At 43.1% G+C, this 20598-nt stretch overlaps 1 protein-coding gene across 2 annotated transcripts; it reads left to right on the forward strand.

Annotated features, from left to right (window-relative positions):
• Positions 1-450: 450 nt before the first annotated feature.
• On the forward strand, positions 451-19443 carry SMNDC1 (survival motor neuron domain containing 1). Of its 2 annotated transcripts, XM_074959374.1 has the most exons (6): positions 451-572; positions 2213-2332; positions 8362-8504; positions 12536-12697; positions 16016-16169; positions 17657-19438. In XM_074959374.1, the coding sequence occupies exons 2-6, from the start codon at positions 2213-2215 to the stop codon at positions 17792-17794; spliced, it is 717 nt and encodes a 238-aa protein (XP_074815475.1). In that variant the 5' UTR covers positions 451-572; the 3' UTR covers positions 17795-19438. The 2 variants fall into 2 exon arrangements, with proteins under 2 accessions (XP_074815475.1, XP_074815476.1); XM_074959375.1 differs by lacking the exons at positions 451-572; positions 2213-2332 and adding an exon at positions 5687-5765 and having other exon boundaries at positions 17657-19443.
• The last annotated feature ends 1155 nt before the right edge of the window (positions 19444-20598 follow it).

Raw genomic sequence — 20598 nt, forward strand, 5'->3', positions numbered from 1 at the left:
TCCACGAGGGTGGTAAACAGAGGAGCGGCCACCTTAGCCGTAACCGCTCCATGCCTCAGTTTCCCCAGCTGGGAAGCAGAGACGTTAACAGCTCCCCTTGCCTTGCAGAGGGGCGGGGCAGCAGTTAATGGCTGCAACGCCCCAGCTCTCCCCAGGGCGTGCACAGACCCGCCCCGCAACGCGCCCCTCAGGCGTCATGTCTCTCCCTCAGTCCCCGCAGCGCAGAGCGGACGCGCCCCTGAGGCACCTCCCCGCACCGGGCTGCACTGGAGCGGAGGGCGGGGCGTTCCACCTCACCCGCCGACGCCATGAAGGTACCCGGATGAGCCAGCTCTCGCGCGCTCTCCGCTGCCCTCCCGCTACCGTCACGTGGCCACCCAGAGCGGATCCCTCCCGGCCTCGTGCCCTTTGACCAGCGGCGGGCACGTGACTGACTCGTTCCCCCCCCCCCCTCTCCGCAAGTCTCGCGATTGTTGGTGCCCGCGGCTCCTGGCTCCGTGTGTCGCGGGGAGGAGGAAGCGGCCCAGGCCTGACGGGACCGAGCGCGGCGCGGATCCCCCCCCGCGACCAAGGTGAGAGGAAGCGGCTCTTAACCCTTCCCGCGCAGGCGGGGGGAGGCCGAGCCGAGACCCGGCACCGCCCCGTCTCCCACCGGAGGCTGCTCCGAGGCTCCCCGGCCCGACCCCTTCTCCTCCCGTCCCTCAGGTTTCAGCTCCCGCCTGGCAGGCTGGGTCGTGGGGCCCCCTCCCCCGCTCAGGCCCGGAATTCCTCTGGCCTAGGCCCACCACCTCTTTCTTCCTCAGCTCCTCCCCCCCCCCCCCCGGTCCTGTCAGCCCCCACAGGCCCCACCTCCACCTCTCCACCCCCGGTCCTGTCAGCCCCCACAGGCCCTAGCCCCACCTTCCCCTCTCCCCCCCCCCCCACAGGCCCTGTCAGCCCCCACAGGCCCTAGCCCCACCTTCCCCCCTCCCCCCCCCCCGGTCCTGTCAGCCCCCACAGGCCTTAGCTCCCGGTCCTATCTTTTCTCTCTCCCCCACCCGCCCCAGCAGGCCCTAGCCCCACCTCCACCCGGTCCTGTCAGCCCCCACAGGCCCTAGTCCCCCCCGCGTCCTGTTCTCCCCCCCCCACAGGTCTTGGCCCCACCCCGCGTGCTCCTGTCCCCCCCGCAAAGGCTCTAGCTCCTCCTCCGTGCTCCCGTCTGCTCCATTCACCTTCCATAGACTAGCCCACCCATCTTGTGCCCCACGAGCCCTCCCTCCCCCCATCTTTCGCCCCTCTCCTCAGAGCCTAGCTTTAACTTTCCCCCGCACCCCCTCCACTGCCTGTGCTCAGAGTTCCCCTTTACTTCCTCTTCCCCCAACCCCTAACCCCAGTCCCTGGGTTGGGAAGGGGGTGCATGCTGCAAACGGTCATGCATGAATATTACTTGTGAAAGCAGAGGAAGGCACATTCCATTACAGTTGTAGTGCTCTGAATTTATGAATTAGTAAGTCATCTCTCCATTTTATTTTTTTGTATTCTGACACCTAGGAGTTCTAGTCATAGAGCACTGTACAAGCACACAACAAATAGACTGTCCCTGACCCAAAGAGCTTATAGGCTTCACCAATCCATCCCTAACAAAAGGCTAATTTTGTCTCCATCATGTGATGCCCTATGCAGAAGACATTAGAAGGAAAGGATAAAATTACATTAACTTTAAAAGAAGTGTGTGTTTTATTATCTAAAAACTGGCTTTAAACAAGATGATAGAACATTAAGTGAGGCTGATTTCATTGTCATGTAAGAGTGGTGTATACACATCTAAAGAGACTGAAAATGTGAAGATAATGCTGTTTATAAGGGGAAAGGCAAAATTATAATGTCTGGGACCTCAGAATATTTTGAAGATATGAATCTTTATGTGCTAATTGTTAAAGATAGTGTTATTCATTTGTATAGTGTCCACTATTGTATACACACAACTTGTAAGTTATTTCAAGGCTTTTTTTGTTGTTGTTGCTTTTGATCAGAGTTGATCAGAATTAGTATGACAGTGGGGGAGTGGTTATCCACTGAAATAGCATAATACTAAAAATTAGTATGTTAGATGTCATCTATGATAGCTGTAACATCTTTTTAACCAGTTACAAGTTCTATTTTATTTTCACTACAAAACAGTTTATCAAAGCAGTTTTGCTACTTTCTGTTCTAAGGTTTACTTCTTTTACAGATGTCAGAAGATCTTGCAAAACAACTAGCTAGCTACAAAGCTCAGCTCCAGCAAGTTGAGGCCGCTCTTTCTGGGAATGGAGAAAATGAAGACTTACTAAAATTAAAAAAAGACTTACAGGTGAGGATTGAGGGAATTAGAAACTGAGATCTTTCTATCCTGAGTAATGTCAGCAAAAATGCCATCACTTTCTCTCAAGCAGAGACATAGCTTGTTGCTGGGCATTTGCACTTCAAAAATAATAAATACTTGTCAGGGTTATTGCAAAATGTAAGTTAAAGGTTTGCTCTATGATCTCAGATTGCTTGAAGGGACAGTGGTATAGCTGGCAGTGCCAAAGTTTGGCCTGTCTTTTTAACTTTAATAAACATTCATGTTTTATATGCTTTTTAAAAAAAAAGTCACTGCTATTTGATTTGTTTTTTAAAAAAGATGTTAGTACCTCACCATCAAGAAGAAAAAGGAGTTCTTATCTGAGATGTGCAAGTCTTTGGCTGAAACACTTAAATATTGCCTCCATTTAAAAAAAAAAAAAAAGGCTAAAAAAAATTCATATCTTAGCTCAAGTTGATAGTGACCACACTGTTGCATTGCACATGCAGGCTGAAGGAAGAACAAAATTTGTGGAAAGAACCGTTTTAAGTTCCAAAGGGTTGGAGAGAGAACTATGAAAAAAATATGCAAACAGTCTTTTTTTACTATACACATTTTTGTACTTTTTATAAAATTTGTGCAAAGACAGCCTTTCCCAATCTTCATTATTGGCCTTTTTGTGTCATTAGAGTAATACACCAGTAAATTGTAGGCATCAAATTTTATCACCTGGTAATTGAATTTAATCTCCACTCATGTAGTCTGCATTTTTTAAATAAAGCCATTGCATGCTACATTTAAACTATGTAGCTATTTCCATTTGTCACAGCGTTTGGGCTATCCTGAGCACTGAGTCAACACAAATGTACGTGGAGAAATTAATTTGATGCTGATTTGGTTTATTCATTATGTACACGTTCAATCACACCTATAAATCAAGTATCAGAGGGGTAGCAGTGTTTGTTTTTGTGGATACAGACTATGAGGAGTCCGGTGGCACCTTAAAGACTAACAGATTTATTTGGGCATAAGCGTCTGAAGAAGTGGGCTTTTTACCCATGAAAGCTTATGCTCAAATAAATCTGTTAGTCTTATGGTGCCACCGGACTCCTTGTTGTTTTCACATCTATAAAGATAGCTGAAATACTTTTACAGCGTAAGTCTGAAATCCTGGCACACCTTAGCCTCTCACTGACTTTTTAATAGAAGTTCTGGGTATGTAAGGAATGCCAGATTTGTTATGCAGTGTTAAATGTGCCACCACCTGGAATATGTTTAGACTTAATCTCATAAGTTACTTTTTGTTGATAGATAAAAGCTACTCAAAGTCCTCATTAGACCCACTTTGGACAATGACATGAACACCTTCAACTTGATTAAAAAGGCCTTTATCACTTCAGGCAACAAAATTGGCACATAATTGTGCCTGTATTTAATGTTTTCTTAAATGTTAGGGTATGGGTGCAAACTACTACTATGTTATTGCTAGAGAGAGAGAGAGAGAGAGCGAGCGAGCACTATAGCAGCCAAGTTGTTATTCACAAAACTTAAGTAGATAAAATTACCCACTGCAGGATTCAGTAGCTGCTGCTGCTTGAAGAAATGGTAACAATAAAAATATAACTCAAAAACAAGCTAAATCAATGTCTTCTATCAATAAGCTTTAGATTTCCTTTTAAATGTAAAGGTCTTTTGTCCACAGGGAACGTTGTAGTATAATCAGAATATACTTAATTGCACATTCTTAAAAGCATGTGTATATTTTTAAAATGCAGAGCAAAACTCATATTTCTAATACCAATACAAGGTCTGCTTTGATGTGTGGAAATCACTGATGTGAAAGGACAACTTGGAAAAAAAAATAAATAAAAGCTCTCTGCACAGAACAGGGAAGATGTTTGCATTCCCAGCTCCAAAAAGTTTGCTACTCATACATTCCACCTTAAAAATGGAAAATAAATGCAACTTTATTTTTTTCGTGTCTCAATTAAATTGTTGTTTCCTGTTCATTCTAAAGATTATCAGTTATGTATCTTAAACAATCCTTTATCTCAGTATTGCATCCATCATTACCATACACAGCATGCTCAGCTTTGACCAAGATATTTTCATATATAAAATGGGCTCCCCATCTTTTACTTTACTGAGGGACTTCTAGCAAGGTACCTATGCAACCAAGGATCAAATCTAACTTGCACGAACTACAGTGGATTGCAGCCAGCCTCCTCTTTAATATGGTGTAACAAGCTGTGGAAGCTATGCACTCCACAATACAGAGCTCCATCTTGACTTGTGTGAAAAGCCACTCTCATAAGGATGGATCTTTGCATGTTGGGACCTGTAGTCTCCACAGGTTGCATCTCCATGTCATAGGAAGGTGGCAGCAAGTCACACTGTATAGCTTATTTGGCTGCATGTGGCTACCTTAATTAGCCGTTTTGCTATGGTAGGCAATAAGAACACATTCTAACTCTTCCTCACAAATCTTGCTTTAAAAATGAGCCATTCAGCCTTTAAAGATTTCTGTAGTGTTATTTTACTGTAGTTCATGAGCTAGTCTATCTAGAGTGCAGAGCCACCCCCTCCTCCCCCATAAATGCAGCGTGATGTCTGAATACATGAGACAGTTGCAGCTTCTCTTCCTGCTTTGGTAGTGGGTACCACATTATTTTCTGCTTAAATAAACTTCTTGTTTTCAGCCTCCTTCAATGCCTGTTCTGTTAGTTTCAGTTGGTGCCCTCATGTTTTTTCAACTTACTACTTTCAGAGCTTACTACTTTCTTTAAGAGTTTTATGGGATAGTTTTCTCTTTTTCTCTCATTCCCTTATTTCTACAAATCTAGTTTCCCTAATCCGTGAAACTCTGCATAAACCTAATGGCGCTTTTCTGCACCTTCCAGTTCCTCAGCTGTTACTGTAATGTGATGCCCCCCTACTATGTGCAATACTCCAGTTGTGTTCTCACTAGCACGATAGTATAGTGAATGTTAGAACAACAAGACAGATGTATTGGATCCCTAACCAATTCACGACATGGTGTATATGGTTCAAGTTTCTGTCCACTGTCTGTGTCTAGTATTAAGATACGTAGGCAAAATAAGGTTTTACTACAAGTTTGTTTATAGCCTACCCTTTAAACAACTGGTAAAGTCAGGGAATTGTTGATTGAGTAATCTGTGTGCATATTCACTCTAGTTCTACAATAAACTATTTTAATAGATAAACGACTTATGAAGGAGGCAGGAGTAAGTCAACTGTCTCAAAATTACAGTGGTTTCTGTATATCTGAAACGCTTACCTTCAGGTAATCAGTGCACAGCTGTACTCTATTTGACCTGCTGATACACATATCACAAGCCATGATGCTTCCTGGATTTGCAGATTACTGCTACTACCACCCGCTCTGTGAGTGAAGGAGCAGTGTTAGAACTCAGACCTGGGGAAGGAAAAGTAATTAATGGTATGTACTCTAAGGAGCTCCCTCAAATGAAATATTCTAAATATCAAAATCAGTGTTGACCCATATGCAATATTCTGCAAAATAAAGATTATAGTAAAGGTAGACTGTGACCATATCCTCTGTTCCAGTCCCTGCCACAAAATCATCAGAGAGTCTTCTAAAGCAAAAACAAACCCCAAACCTCCTTGTTAGGGAGGTCTGATTGGTTCAGATATCAACAAACAAAAGAGAATCCAGTTGTCAGGCCCTTTGTGCCTCTGTGCTAGCTACTCAAACAAAAGTACATATAAGAAAACTAAACATACGCTTTATGGGGTTGGTCTCTGGGAATTACCCGAGTAGAATCCTCAAACTTCTGGAGGAATGAAGAGTAGCCTCCCCTCTGCCTTGAGCTTTCCTTCTCTTTATAGGCCCTTACTTTATCAATGAGGTTTAATGAATCAGGCTCCAGCTGTTCTCTCTCATCTCTGCTGAGCTGAGAGAGGAACTCTGCTGGGTCCCACAGCCTTCCTGTCCCACTGTCTAGATAGTTGTTGATTCCATTTATTAAGAAAAGTGGGATGGGGGAGTCTATCAAGACTGTAGAGTTTTCTTTTTGGGGCCTTTCAAATCTTCTTTAGGGTGTACCACTTACCAATAGTACTTGTCATCTTGGATCTTGACTAAGGAAAACGGTGGCGTCAGGAACGTTGAATCTTCATGCTTTGTATTGTTTCATGAGCTACCACGGACATCCATTTTGAAAAAGGCTGTTCCTCATCACCAGTACAGTTTCTTTATTCAAGTCACCCCACAGCCAGCAGTTGCAAAGAACGCCTGTGCTGGACCAGCACGTTCCGTTTCTGCCCCGGCAAACCTGATTAGAATCGCTCCCAGTTCACCCTGCTACTGGCCTTGCCTCTGGGCAGTGTTATTTGTGGGAGCAGCAGCATAGACATAACGTGTTGTGGGGCAAATCTGTGGAGAGGAGAGGGTTATAGTGGGGGGAAATGCAGAATGTCTAATCTCCTTAATTGAAAAATTTGCCCTTAATTTTGTGACTTGCATCAGATAAAAATATTGTGATATTGTAAGGGCTGACCCCATTTCTTGTGTATGAATTGTGGAGTTGCCTTTCCTCACGTAGGAAAGTGCTTGTGTTTTGCTTTTATCTGCTGGCTGTTGAACTACGTATTTTTTCAGTTGCAGTGATCAAGAATCTTCACACTGGCAAGTAAGAGTGTAGCACTGATTCAATTGGCTTTTGCTACATTGCAATAAAAGGAGTAGACACTAAATATCTTCCTAATTAAGGTGAAAAATATGCATTCAAATTCTGACCCTCTAAACCATCTAAGTATATTTTGTTCCACTGGTTTACGAAGTTTATAGAAAACCTGGAAATTTGCATACCTATTTTGGCTCCCGAGTCAACAAAGATGGTGTCTACCTAATTGGGGAAGTTATTTTGTTTTAAAATAGGTAACACTGAGACTGAACTAAACACCTACCCATAGAAGTGGTGCCTCCAAGTCCAATCACAGTGGCAGGGCAGTGGCTGGAAACTTGCATTGCTGTGTACTGTGCTGTATCTGCTCTGTGAATAAATAAGACTTCACTCTGTAGTGTCTAAAGGCACTAAAAATCAATTAATAGAAAAAAGATATATTTTCTTCTGCCATTTGTCTTGTTCAGGTCATTCTGTCAGGTTAATGAGGCGGTTCTGGCCCCCCACTTTGAGGCCCTGATTCAGGAAAGTACTTAAGTGCATAATTAAGCTCATCTTTATTCAGGAAGGCAATTAAGCATGTTCCTAAGTGCTTTCCTGAAATGGGAAACTTTCCTAAACTGGGATCTCAAAAAGGAGTCACTCCTCTCTCCAAAATATCTCTGTGGATACTTCAGCTCAGCCAATCCCCACTTTTTCAAAGGAACTGAAAAAATGGCACCTCTCATTCAGAGGTGCTTATCATTAGTACGCTTATTTTATATGCAGTATTCTAAAACTAAGAAATGTGTAATTTCTGGGCTAACCAATCATTTTTAAAATAATCGCCTAATGAAAAATAAACTGCAGTTGAGGTGGAAAAGCAAAACATTCACAGTTACCTATCTTAAAGTTTATTTGAATCAATAGCCCTTGAATTAGCCCTTGTCTTCCTTATGAGCAGTGAATGTAACACTGGCTGCTTACTCCCCATTGCTGCGATGTGCTCTTCAGTCAGAAATTGAGACTCATGTGCAGCACACGTGCAAAGAGAGTCGCATCAAGGATTGTTTCCACATGAATAGCTGGCTATGTCTCTGAGCCTATGCGAAAGCAGTTCAGCTAGAAAGAATTGCTGTAAAAAGGAAACATTGGGGCATTTTCAAAGTTGACCCAGGGTGAAGAGGTGGCCTCATTTCAATATAGCATACAGTCATACATCGCTTTCTTCTACATCTGTGATGTCGAAGGCTAATACATTGTAATTAGTGGTAAATAGCCAGCAGTCTGCTTTACATCAGATATACGTGTAATACAATCACTACTCCAAAATAGATCTGTCAACTTGGGGAAAAAATAAAGCACAGTAATGGTGTTTGAAAGTGTATTTTTTGCCTCTTCCTTTTCCAGGAAGTTATAGAATTAACCAAAGATCTCCTTTCAACACAACCTTCGGAAGCCCTTGCAAGTTCTGATAGTTCTGCTTCTGCCCTACCCAGTCACTCTTGGAAGGTTGGGGATAAATGTATGGCAATATGGAGTGAAGATGGACAGTAAGTGTAGAAAACAAACTTCTCTAACAGTTACATGAAATAATACAGTACAATGGTAAGAGATTTTCATTCAGCTTGAACTACCCCATTTGAGTAATTCTAACAAAAAATAGCTAAGAGAAATTAAATAACCATTGTATTTCCTTTTAGTGAAGTTCAATATTATAGACCAAGCGAATTTGACATTCGGTGATTCTGAAAACACCTTTTCTTGTCACCACCCTTAAAAGAAATATAATATATACAACTTTTAAAAAACCTTACACTTTCATAAACTAATTATAATCATTTAGTGTAGTGCCTATCAAATGTACCCGGGGTATGTAATTGCCATTCTGTTAATATATTTTACATTTACTCACTGTCATGAAAAATGACTGAGAGATTTAAGTCTGTGCATTTAACTTGGAACACCATCATTTGACTGTAAAGCAGGGGTCGGCAACCTTTCAGAAGTGGTGTGCCGAGTCTTCATTTATTCACTTTAATTTAAGGTTTCGCGTGCCAGTAACACATTTTAACATTTTTTAGAAGGTCTCTCTCTATAAGTCTGCATATTATATAACTAAACTATTGTCGTATGTAAGGTAAACAAGGTTTTCAAAATGTTTAAGAAGCTTCATTTAAAATTAAATTAAAATGCTGATCTTACACCGCCGGCCCACTCAGCCCGTTGCCGGCCTGGGGTTGCCCGTTCACCTAGGCCGGCAGCGGGCTGAGTGGGGCCTGCGGCCGGGACCCCAGCTAGCAAGGGGCAGGCAGCCAGAACCCCAAACCGACAGTGGGCTGAGCGGGGCTGACGGCCGGGACCTCAGACTGGCAGTGGGCTGAGCGGCTCAGCCCGCTGCCACTCAGCCCACTGCCGGTCTGGGGTTCAGTCCACCGGCTCCTGCCAGCCAGGGTCCCGGCTGCCGGCCCCGCTCAGCCCACTGCCGGTCTGGGATCCCGGCCCTGCTGACATAGAGTGGGTACCTACCTTCTCCCTGGTTCTTGCCCATTCTCTTCCTCTTTCTCTGCACTGAGCTGAGGGTGGGAATGCACTGAGCACAGGGCTCTCCCTGTGGGTGAAGGAGCAGACTGGGGGTTGGGGTGTAGAGTCTGGCCAGGAGCTAGAATGAGGGAGGGGGCTCAGGGTTGGGGTTTGGGTGTGGAGTGCTTACCTGGGCAGCTCCCATTTGGTGGAAGGAGTGCAGGTGGGAATGAGGGGTGGGGTGGGGGGGTGCAGGAGCTCCCGTTTGGTGCTCAGGTTGAGGGTGGGAATGTGGGGGGTGCAAGAGTCAGGACATGGGGTGTGAGGTGCTGGGTATGTGTGTGGGGTGCAGGAGTCGGGGCTGGGGGCATGTGAGGGGGGTGCAGAAGTCAGGGCATGGGGTGTCGGGGGGGCTGGGTATGTGGGGGGGTACTGGAGTCAGGGCTGGGGTGTGTGGGGGGTGCAGGGATCAGGGCAGGGGGCTGGGGTGCGTGTGGGGGGTGCAGGGGTCGGGGCAGAGGGCTGGGGGGGGTGCAGGGGTCGGGGCAGAGGGCTGGGGTGTGTAGGGGGTGCAGGGATCAGGGCAGAGGGCTGGGAGTGTGGGCTGGGGTCATTGGGGGTGCTCCCAGCCCCCTGCCCAGAGAGGCTCACGGCAGGGGGCTGGAGGGGATATGCCCTGATTCCACCCCCCTTCCCCAAGGCCCCGTCTCCACCTCTTCCCCGGAGCAGCGAGCACTGCTCTGCTTCTCCCCCTCCCTCGCAAAGGCCATCAGCTGATCCACAAAGGGGAGGGAGAGGACACTGGGGGAAGAGGCGGGGGAGGGGGGAGCTTGCTTGCTCTGGAGCAGCAGCCTGGGGGGGCGCAGAGAAGAGTGGGCCGGGGCGGGTAGGATTTTTAATGGCACGCTGCTGCCTGCTGGGGTCCCAGCGTGGGTTCGGCAGCGGGCTGAGCGGGGCTGGTGGCTGGGACTCAGCAGGCAGCAGCATGCCATTAAAAATCGACTCGCCTGCCGTCTTTGACATGCGTGCCATAGGTTGCCAACCCCTCCTGTGAAGGAACTGTAGTTCTATCAAGATTGCTCTGTCTTTAGGGGCTTGATACTTGGCTGTACCATGCTCTGGAGATGCTGTACCAAAATAGTTGGTTTTGACTCCCTCAGCTAATGCTATTGAGAGTTTCTGGGGTTGCTTCAATTTAGTCTGATCTTGTAGTCTTTGAAATACAGAGATATTTATTTTCAAAATGATAGTTTATCCTTTCTTTTGTAACATAGAAGCATTTTTGAATTTTTTCTAATCAAATTGTTCAGATTGAGTAAACATCCCTTTTCCTTCTCTTAGAAAAGAGTTGAATCCTTGTGCAATGGAGCTGCTAATGTAGTGAAAACCAAATACATGCACTGATGCAGAATTATTGATATTTTCATATAGAAAATAAACTGTTCAAAAATGAAAAGGAGTACTTGTGGCACCTTAGAGACTAACCAATTTATTTGAGCATAAGCTTTCGTGAGCTACAGCTCACTTCATCGGATGCATACTGTGGAAACTGCAGAAGACATTATATACACAGAGACCTGGTCTCTGTGTATATAATGTCTTCTGCAGTTTCCACAGTATGCATCCGATGAAGACCTGGTCTCTGTGTATATAATGTCTTCTGCAGTTTCCACAGTATGCATCCGATGAAGTGAGCTGTAGCTCACGAAAGCTTATGCTCAAATAAATTGGTTAGTCTCTAAGGTGCCACAAGTACTCCTTTTCTTTTTGCGAATACAGACTAACACGGCTGTTACTCTGAAACCTGTTCAAAAATGAAAACACTTCTTCTGTTCCTAGGCATTGATGGCTGAAATATTTTCTCACCTGAGATCATAAAAGTTACATTTTTTAAATTCTTGGGTCACTGCTGGGTCCTAAGCTATGGTCCTAAACCAGTGATCACAATGAAAAGTTTGTTGGATCTGAAAGTATTTGTACTGGTCCACTTAGATGTTTCTAGTTCTGGCACGCCAAGTGGTATTGGACCTTACTCACTTGGATTACTATCTTGTTTCTTTCCACTGAAGCTACAACATGATTTAAGCAGCCAGTGTCTCAAGAAGTGCTAGCTAGAGATTAATGCTTCCTACCACACAAAAGCTGGGGCTCCCCTCAGTTTTCATACAGTATAAAGCATTGGTATTTAACTCAATTCAAGTGTTTCTCAAGATGGTGACTATATCAAAACGAAGTAGGCAGGTGTTAATTGGAATTATATCTGTAAGTATAGTCTCATGCCTCTGTAGCAGAGCTGGGAGGGAGATTTAGAGACTTCAAATTTTTTCCCCATCCCAAATTGAAACAAAAAGTCAGTCTCAAAACCTTTGTAAACAGATGATCCAAAAAGAATTAGTATGGCCTTATAAAAAATTTTTAGTATAAATTAACTACAGGTTCAAAATAAAAAGTTGTTTTGAACTAGAAAATGACAAAACAGGATGTTTAAACAGTTTTGAAACTTTTTCTTTTTTAAATTTGAATCAGAAGATTTGTCAAATTCAAAACTAGCCCTTTCCTGTGAACAGTTTTAGTTTCAACAATTCAGCATTTTCTGGTGGAAGAGCATTCAGTCAGAAAATTCCTGACTAGCTCTAATCTGTGTTATCTAGAATGCCATAGTTTTAAAATCTGATATTGAATGACCTACCAACTAGGGAAAAAAGTGAGATTCTTAACTTTGCAGTTGCACGAGACATTTGTTTCTAGTCTAAATAGCTCTTGGGCCTTAAAATTGTCACTGGTTCCTTGATCAGCTAGTGAGGTTAAGCTCTTGTGCAGGATTGATGTACTTAGGTCCTTAAAGAACATTAACTTCTTGGCTTGATTTGTATTTTGTCCCAAAAAATGAAGCAGATTGGTAGCAAGTACTTAATTTAAGCAGATTGGTAGCAAGTACTTAATTTAAGCAGATTGGTAGCAAGTACTTAACTTAATGTTAGTAGCTGAATAACAGTGTAGGTGTTGTAGGGCTGAGTATTAAACCATTACTCACATGCTTACAGCCATGATATCTTTACAGGTGTTACGAAGCTGAGATTGAAGAGATAGATGAGGAGAACGGTACTGCTGCAATCACATTTGCTGGATATGGCAATGCTGAAGTCACGCCTCTGCTCAACCTCAAACCTGTAGAAGAGGGAAGAAAGGCAAAAGAGGACAGTGGCAACAAACCCATGTCCAAGTAAGTGACTTGTATAACCTTAGATGTGTACTCTAACAAAGAACGTAGGCCAGCCAAGCATGTTACGTTCGTGTGGTGGATGGATGGATGGAATTTGCTTAAGGAAACGCGCTCTGGTAAAACAACCTGTTAGCATCTCACTCTTAGACCAGTTCTGCTGTCATATTTATCCAGGATATTAATGTGAAAGAGAAAAGTAGAATACTTTCATTGCCAGCAAAGAGGCCAGTTCTAAACAATGTAGGTTCCAAATCATGATCAGGTAAAGAGTAATGCAAGATGGAGATGATGCTTACAATTTACGTTCAGGAGAAGATAGAGACTTGTGTGTGTGGTGAAATAGTGAGTATATTATAAATTACTGATTAAAGAAGTGGTAGATGCCTGTAATCTAGCAGAAGCTTTTCAGAGCTCCTGCTTGAAATTGTAAGTGCTGCATAGACAAGTTTTCATTTGGAGAATGAAAAAATATCTTCAACAGGAGAAGCTTCTTGGACTCTTTGTGGGAGTACCCAGGGTTGTGAGGCACCTCACTACCCACTGCCCTTAGCGTGAGGAAGCCTGGTCTGTGCCTGCCATAGATCAGCTCCCTGACTTCACTGGCCACGGGCAACACAAGCACTGCCCTCTTAACCTCGGCAGGTCCTCTTGCTTCAGGTTAGTACTAGGCATATTCCTGCCTTCAAGCATCTCCCTGGAGTGTCCTGTCCCTGTTCTAGTGGGTGCTGACAGTATTCACAGATTTGCTACTGCCAAAGAAGCAGTGCACCCCAATTTACTACTCCTCAGATTATCGTTCTGTTTAACACACAGCACTTAGATATACAAATTTATTAGAGCATAAGCTTTCATGGGCTACAGCCCACTTCATCCGATGCATAGAATGGAACACATAGTAAGAAGAAATATATATACATACAGATAAGTTGGAAGTTGCCATACAAACTGTGAGCTGTAACTCATCTTAACTAATTAGCCTCTCACAGTTTCTCTGGCAACTTCCAACTTATCTGCATGTATATATATTTCTTCTTACTATATGTTCCATTCTATGCATCCGATGAAGTGGGCTGTAGCCCACGAAAGCTTATGCTCTAATAAATTTGTTAGTTTCTAAGGTGCTACAAGTACTCCTGTTCTTTTTGCAGATACAGACTAACACGGCTGCTACTCTGAAACCTGTCAGTACTTAGATATGTTTATAGTAAAAACAAGTCAAGTTTATTTAACAAAGTAAAGAGATCCAGGTGGTAGCAAGTAAAGTATTGGAAACAAATGGTTACATATACCATACAATCATAACAAGAATTCTAGAACCTAGGCATAACTAGATACTTTCCTGTCTTATAGATCAGTGCTCACCCAAAGTCCTTCCAGCACTTTACAGCAGGTTTGGGTCTGACCCTTTGTTCATAAGACAAACATGCGGCTAGCTTGCTTTCTCAGTGAAGGATCCAGGCTGTACCTCTGCACCCCCAGATATACCCCAGGATATACTCACACCTGCTGTTTATTCCTTCCTGTAAATTTCCTCTCCAAGATTTTGCAGTCTCTTGATTAACTTGGCTCAATATTGAAACAGGCATCCATTGTGAGACATACAATGCCCAATACACACATGACCAGACAGAAAGTTAAGTGTCTGTTACCTCCTGCTTGAAAGGAACCTGTCTAAGACATGTCACCTTCTGATTACCTGCTTTAAGAACATAATTCTCAGCACAGACACACAACGCTTCAAATATTATCTGTACACATGTTTCGCAGTGTTTATGATGGCCAGTGGGCTACTGGCTCTTGGTAGAGACTTTGCATGCCACCTTATAGTGAATTATTGTGCATGTATCTGACCCAGGAGATCCCTGTAAAACTCTAGGCACCCTCTGTGCCCTCTGCCAGCTAGCACCAAGAGGTTCCTGATTCACAGCTTCCTGATAAGAAACCAAAATGTAGAGGGGTTACATCTTGGGAACCAGTCTATTTGGAGACCCAAGTACTGGAGCAGCTCTTGCGTCCTTCCTCCAGCCTACGGTAGGTTGTAGGAGAAACTCATAGGATGGGTACTGACTCTGCCTTACCGAACTGGGGACACTAATATGATCCTTGAGGAGAGGGAGTGGTGGGTGTGTGCGCGCGCGCTTAATCCCTCCCCTTTTGGAAGAAGCATGGCATGTGGTTCCTGTCACATACAGATCCCCTGTGATCCACATTGGTATGGAGGACTTGTGCCTCTATCCTAGCTCCCCAGCACTCATGTCCCTTCCTTTGGTTCCTGGCATTATGGCTTTGTTAGAGCCATTTTGCCCTCCTCGCCTCAGTCTACCGTTCTTGCAACTCCCCTTTCCATGTCAAAAGGGGTTCCACAGCATTAAATAAAGCTTCTGCAGAAAAGGCAATACAAATTTGGGTTTTATCAAGTTCTTTGCAGATTCCCCAAAGAGGCTAGTGGAGGGGATGATATGCTTCAGATCATTTCTCCCTTTCCCTGTGCCTAATCCCCACCACAGTTGCTGCTGATTACCTGATCAGTGCAGGAGTCCTAGATCAGGCAGATCACCATGGTGAGATTTGGCCCATGTTGGAAAAGAGCCATGTATGTTCAGAAATGTTATTTGATTATATTTGAAAGGGCCATTTGAGAATTTGTGAAACTGGGAATTTGTCATCTGTGCCAGCTCTGAGGGTTGCTCTATTTGAAATGGCCTGCTTGAGGCATTTTTATTGCTCCTGATTCTGCATGATAAATGTTACAGGTATGTAATGCTGTAATGATACTCTCAATTGATAAAAGAAAAGGAGTACTTGTGGCATCTTAGAGACTAACAAATTTAGCTCACGAAAGCTTATGCTCTAATAAATTTGTTAGTCTCTAAGGTGCCACAAGTACTCCTTTTCTTTTTGCAAATACAGACTAACACGGCTGCTACTCTGAAACCTCTCAATTGATAGACTGTCTTACAGAAGAAATGACTTAATGTTCTTTCTAGAATCAGAGAATGAATCTGTTCTGTACAGGCAGCAGATGAAACTAGGCTTAAGATGATCTTATCACACCATGGGGTACCCATGTGTTACACAAACTTATTTCACAGCTTTGCTCTTGCATCTATGGAGTACAGTTTGTTTGGGGAGGTTTGTCAGTATTCTTCATGCGCGTACATAGTCCTGACTTGGTTGTGTAATCATTCGTTTGAGAGCCCTGATGGCTTACAATAGTTACATTTAGTTTCTTTCTTGGTACTTAGTGTACCTCAGAGTGCTTTATTGAGAGGAAATGTAGTCACAAACATAATCATGGGCTACCCTTCCTTCCTACAGAAAAGAGATGATTGCGCAGCAACGAGAATATAAAAAGAAGAAAGCTTTGAAAAAAGCCCAGAGAATCAAAGAACTTGAACAGGAGCGAGAGGACCAGAAAGTCAAGTGGCAACAGTTCAACAACAGAGCCTATTCTAAAAACAAAAAAGGCCAGGTTTGTATATGCTGCCAGTGTGTGAATAGTTAGCAAAAGGGGTAGTCCAACCTACAAGTTACAGGAAAAATACCATGCCCAGACTATGCTTTGGGGGCAAATGGCTCAGCTTCACAATCTGAGGCAGCCCAGCTGCAAAACCGAGTGAGATGCTGTAGATAGGCTGAGTAATCATGGTAGCTTGATGCTGCAGATAGGCTGAGTAATCGTGCCTAAATATGAAAAGTAAGTCTTAGGTCTTTGCTTGTGTAGGTTGGGAAACTTAGTCACTTTTATGCAAGAATTGGGGTTGCCTTTAAAATTTTTTTTAGTATAAATTAACTAAAAGTTTGCATTTGGAGGAGCAGCCAAACTGCTCCACATCATGCCATATATTGGGAAACCTGTTGTGAGACCTTAATGCTGGCAAGTGTGTAATTGGATCCCTTATTCACCCAGCATACCTAGCTTTTCATGGCTGTCCTAACTGGGCAGGAGATAAGGAAAAGCATAGAACAAATACCAGTGAAAGGTGGCAGCACTATTCCTCAAATGGTGTGTATTTTGGTTTTTACTAATATACATTCATGCCACTGTACAGAGAGCTCACTACTATTAGCTTTGTCAATGGTAATGTTAGCCATGGTATAGAAATACAGCGATGCACATTCTGTCCAAGTTATTCAGGGAAAAGAATTCTTGCCACAGCCTAGATCTATAAGAAGACCTATGCACAGGTGTGTGCTGGGATTTATCTATAGGTGAGGTACTTGTGTCTGTGATTTACATCAATAGTATACAGGAATTGGAAGCTGTTACTAGTCACTATTATGACTTATAACAAGAAATTTTAAAAAATACAATACAAGCGCATAACAAAACCTTCTGATTGGCCTTGGTTTAGCATGGTGAGGTGTTTTCCCTCTTGAAACCAAGCTTGCACTTAGCCAGGCTGGAGCATTGGGCCCACTGTTGAGGGCAGCACAGCCTGGGAGGATTGGGGTCCACTGGAGCTGAGATCCTGAAATTCTGGTGTGTGGCCAGCTTGGCAGCCATTTCCCATGTCTGGTAGAGTAGCCGTATTTCAGAGGAGGTGGTGGGGAGACTGAAGTGTTGCTGTATTGCTGCCCACTCGGTTTCCTCCCACTCTCCCTGGGGCAGTGTGGGACTGCTAAAACTTCAGTCCTTTTGAGCACTTACTAGAAAAGAGTCTTATGATAAGGAATGTGGCTTTTATTGATGAACATTGGCTGTCAGTCCTCACAAAGAGGCATGATTAGAGCACTGGGCTGGGTGCCAGGAAATTCTGTTCTAACATTGCCTCTGCCACTTACTCCTCCTGTGCCCTTGGGTGAGTACATTAATGTGTCAGTTTGCCTGTCTACAAAGTAGGGTGTTGAGGATTGATTGTAGAATTAGAGAACTGACTAATCAGTGCTCATGTCTTCACAGTTAGCAAACTGTCTTGAACTGACTAATCAGGAATGGTATTTTTGTTTCCTTCTCAGGTAAAGAGGAGTATTTTTGCTTCCCCTGAGAGCGTGACTGGCAAAGTCGGGGTTGGAACATGTGGAATTGCAGACAAACCCATGACACAATATCAAGATACCTCTAAATATAATGTCAGGCATTTGATGCCTCAGTAAGAGGGGGGGGGGAAGGCTAAACTTCATCTCTGCAGGGCTTTACACTTATCTTTTTATCATTATATTTTTCTAAAAGTAAATTATTTGTTGGCATGTAGTGAATAGTTCATTTTGTCACCATCACTTGGCTTCAGCTGATGTGAGCCTTAAAGAAATCTACAGCTATTCAGTTGACTCCCTTCATCATTACTAAACTTTTTATATAGTCATCTTAAAGCAAAATTCTGCAGCCAGATGTTTTCATGAGTTGCTGTTAGCAGTTATGCTGAAATGCTGGTCTCCAGAATCTTCCATTCTCATTTTTAGCAAGGGTACGGTCAGAAAAATGACTGTGTAAAAATGGCACCTTTAAAAGCTTCTCATTCCCTCTGTATTCACAGTCCTGTCTCCTTGCTTTAGTGACAAACTACACTAGCACTACAGAGCCAGTACAGCTCTGGGAAAGTTAGCTGGATTCCATCCTAGCTTGTATATAAAATGGAATTGTTAATAAAATTCTAAGTTACTCCCTTGCAATCTCACTGAAGGCAGTCAGCGTGTAACTGAGGGCAGAATGTGGCCCGCAGAATATATATGAGTAGTGTGATGATTCATGTGCTAGAAAGAATGCAACTTCACTTTGAGATTCCAGACTGAATTTGCAGGGCTGGAAATTACAGGGAGGAATCTCCTTACATGTATACTGAGCACATTTAAACTGGAAGTCGCTGAGACACAACCAGGGAACCATAAGATGACATTTTTAGAGAGTCAAATTTCATAGTAAAAGTGCACTTTAAAAGTGAAGATTTAAGTGTTGGGAAAATTTAAATCATATGATCTGAAAAGCATGTTCTCAACCCTTCTACACCTTGCACTGCTGGGTTCCATGGGCTGGTTATGGGACTTGACAACTGTACAGTAAATCCCAACTTGTTGAGCAGCCTGTGTGGGTTTTTTTTCCCATCCATTTAAACAGAACTGAAGCACATTAGATAAGAATGCCTGGATCCTATTTAGTTAGTTGGAAATGAGTAAAGGCTAGTCTGAAGTTTCTGGCTGTGGCCCTAGTCTTCATTGTAATTTCAGCCCTACACTGTCAGTGAGCCTTTTTAATTTTATTCAGGAAACCACATGTAAAAGTTCTTGCCTTTGTACATGATTGCTTCCCTCTGTTACGTGTCTCCCACTTACGGTACTGGTACCACCTCTGAATCCGTAAAGTGTTTTTAAAAAAAAAGTTAATGTATAGCCCTGTATACATTGTAGATATTATTTTTGTAAAATCTAGGGCTGAGTTAATGAACAGGAGTACTTTGGCTATTTCCTCCATTAAATAATTCAAGTGTATTTCTTGTTCATTAATCTTGACCATGTTTCCCTTGTATATTATGTTAATGTAGCTCATTTTGTAATTTGTTAATTAGATCAGGTCATGTCAGCAATTGATAATGCACTGATTGGTGGAAATGTCCATCAGTTACCTGAGTCACAACTAAAGCTAAACTCTGCAACTGATAGTGTAGAATCCATGCATAGAAAAAGATTCTTCCTATTAATGGGAGAAAGTGATTTTTATGAATACAAAGTGTGTTAATTTCAGTTTTGTATGTTTAACTTTTATTAAATAAAGTGTTAAAATCTCTTGGAGATGTTTGGAAAAGTGAAAATGCACAATGCTTGGGCCCTGCCTAAGGACTACTACAAAATGCTGAAGAGGAAACAAATTAGTGAAGAGAGAAACACAAAGTGCTTCAATTTCATTATGCTCCATTGCAAAACTAAGCAACTTTTGCCTAGTTTAAGATATATCCTACTTGTGGCAGGGGTATAAATTTTGCTGCCTGCAGAAGGACTTTAATCTGGTGCAAGGAGGAAAGCCCCACTCCCCCCCATAAAACAGCCATTTTAAAAAGCAGTGTGTATGTCAGAGAGATCCAGAACAGCCTGCGCTTTAGCCAAAGGCCCATTCACCTGTCAGTCATTAGAGGGGACATTGGTTCTGCTGGACTGAGAGGTGGCTGAGTAATGAGGCATCTGTCTGTCATTCCATGGAAAACTGCACTTGTCCAGGGTGAAATGGTTCCTGACAAAAGCAGCAGCTCTTCTTTGTGTAAGGAAGAACAGAGACTGGAACTCCTGCTATAAAACATGCGGGACCTGAGCTTAAGGATAGTCTGTGCATAGGCCACCCTCCTCAACAGCGCTGTGGTTGATGTGAATGAAAATGCCTTTTTAAAAAATCATGCCTCAGACATTTAAATGGCAAATCTCTTGGCAAAACTCACTCCCTTTTGGTATAGGCAAAGTCTCCATCATAAAAGCATTTTGTCACTAGCCATTTTCTCTGTCAGGGGCAGAGGGCTGCCAAAAATGAAACTGTGCAGGCTGATCCACCATTACTGTAGGAAACACCCCTGCCCCAATTAAAGCTAGCTTGTCTCATGGGACCTTTATTTATTTAAAAAGAAAAAAAAAAAAGTAAAACTAATTGACATAGTGGAAGTCCACATGAGTTATGTGAAAATGGTATTTACTTGATCACTTGTTCTGCATTTAGGTAATGTACCTTTTCCCTTCAATGTGCTCTTAATGCACTTGGTTGTGTTATCAAGCTGTCAGTAGCAGTACAGAAAAGTGTCCTTTTTTAAAAACTACATGGGATCCTTCTGCAAAGAGAATGCTATAAATCACTTCTGGACTAGCATGATGGATGTGGCATTAATGGTAGCAAGCTGAAACTGGGGAAATGGAAATAAGCAGAATAGAACTAGAGCTGACCAGGACAGCACTGCTAGTAAATAACAGAGCAGTCACCACTTTGG

This window comes from Natator depressus, chromosome 7 (assembly GCF_965152275.1).
Source record: "Natator depressus isolate rNatDep1 chromosome 7, rNatDep2.hap1, whole genome shotgun sequence".
In the NCBI taxonomy this organism is placed as follows: domain Eukaryota; kingdom Metazoa; phylum Chordata; order Testudines; family Cheloniidae; genus Natator; species Natator depressus.

Bases quoted from the DNA above. Each gene is read 5' to 3' on its own strand.
- SMNDC1 (XM_074959374.1), top strand. From the start codon at position 2,213: ATGTCAGAAGATCTTGCAAAACAACTAGCTAGCTACAAAGCTCAGCTC. The intron at 8,505-12,535 runs GTAAGTGTAGAA...ATATCTTTACAG, and splicing joins ATATGGAGTGAAGATGGACA to GTGTTACGAAGCTGAGATTG. The intron at 16,170-17,656 runs GTTTGTATATGC...TTTCCTTCTCAG, and splicing joins CTAAAAACAAAAAAGGCCAG to GTAAAGAGGAGTATTTTTGC.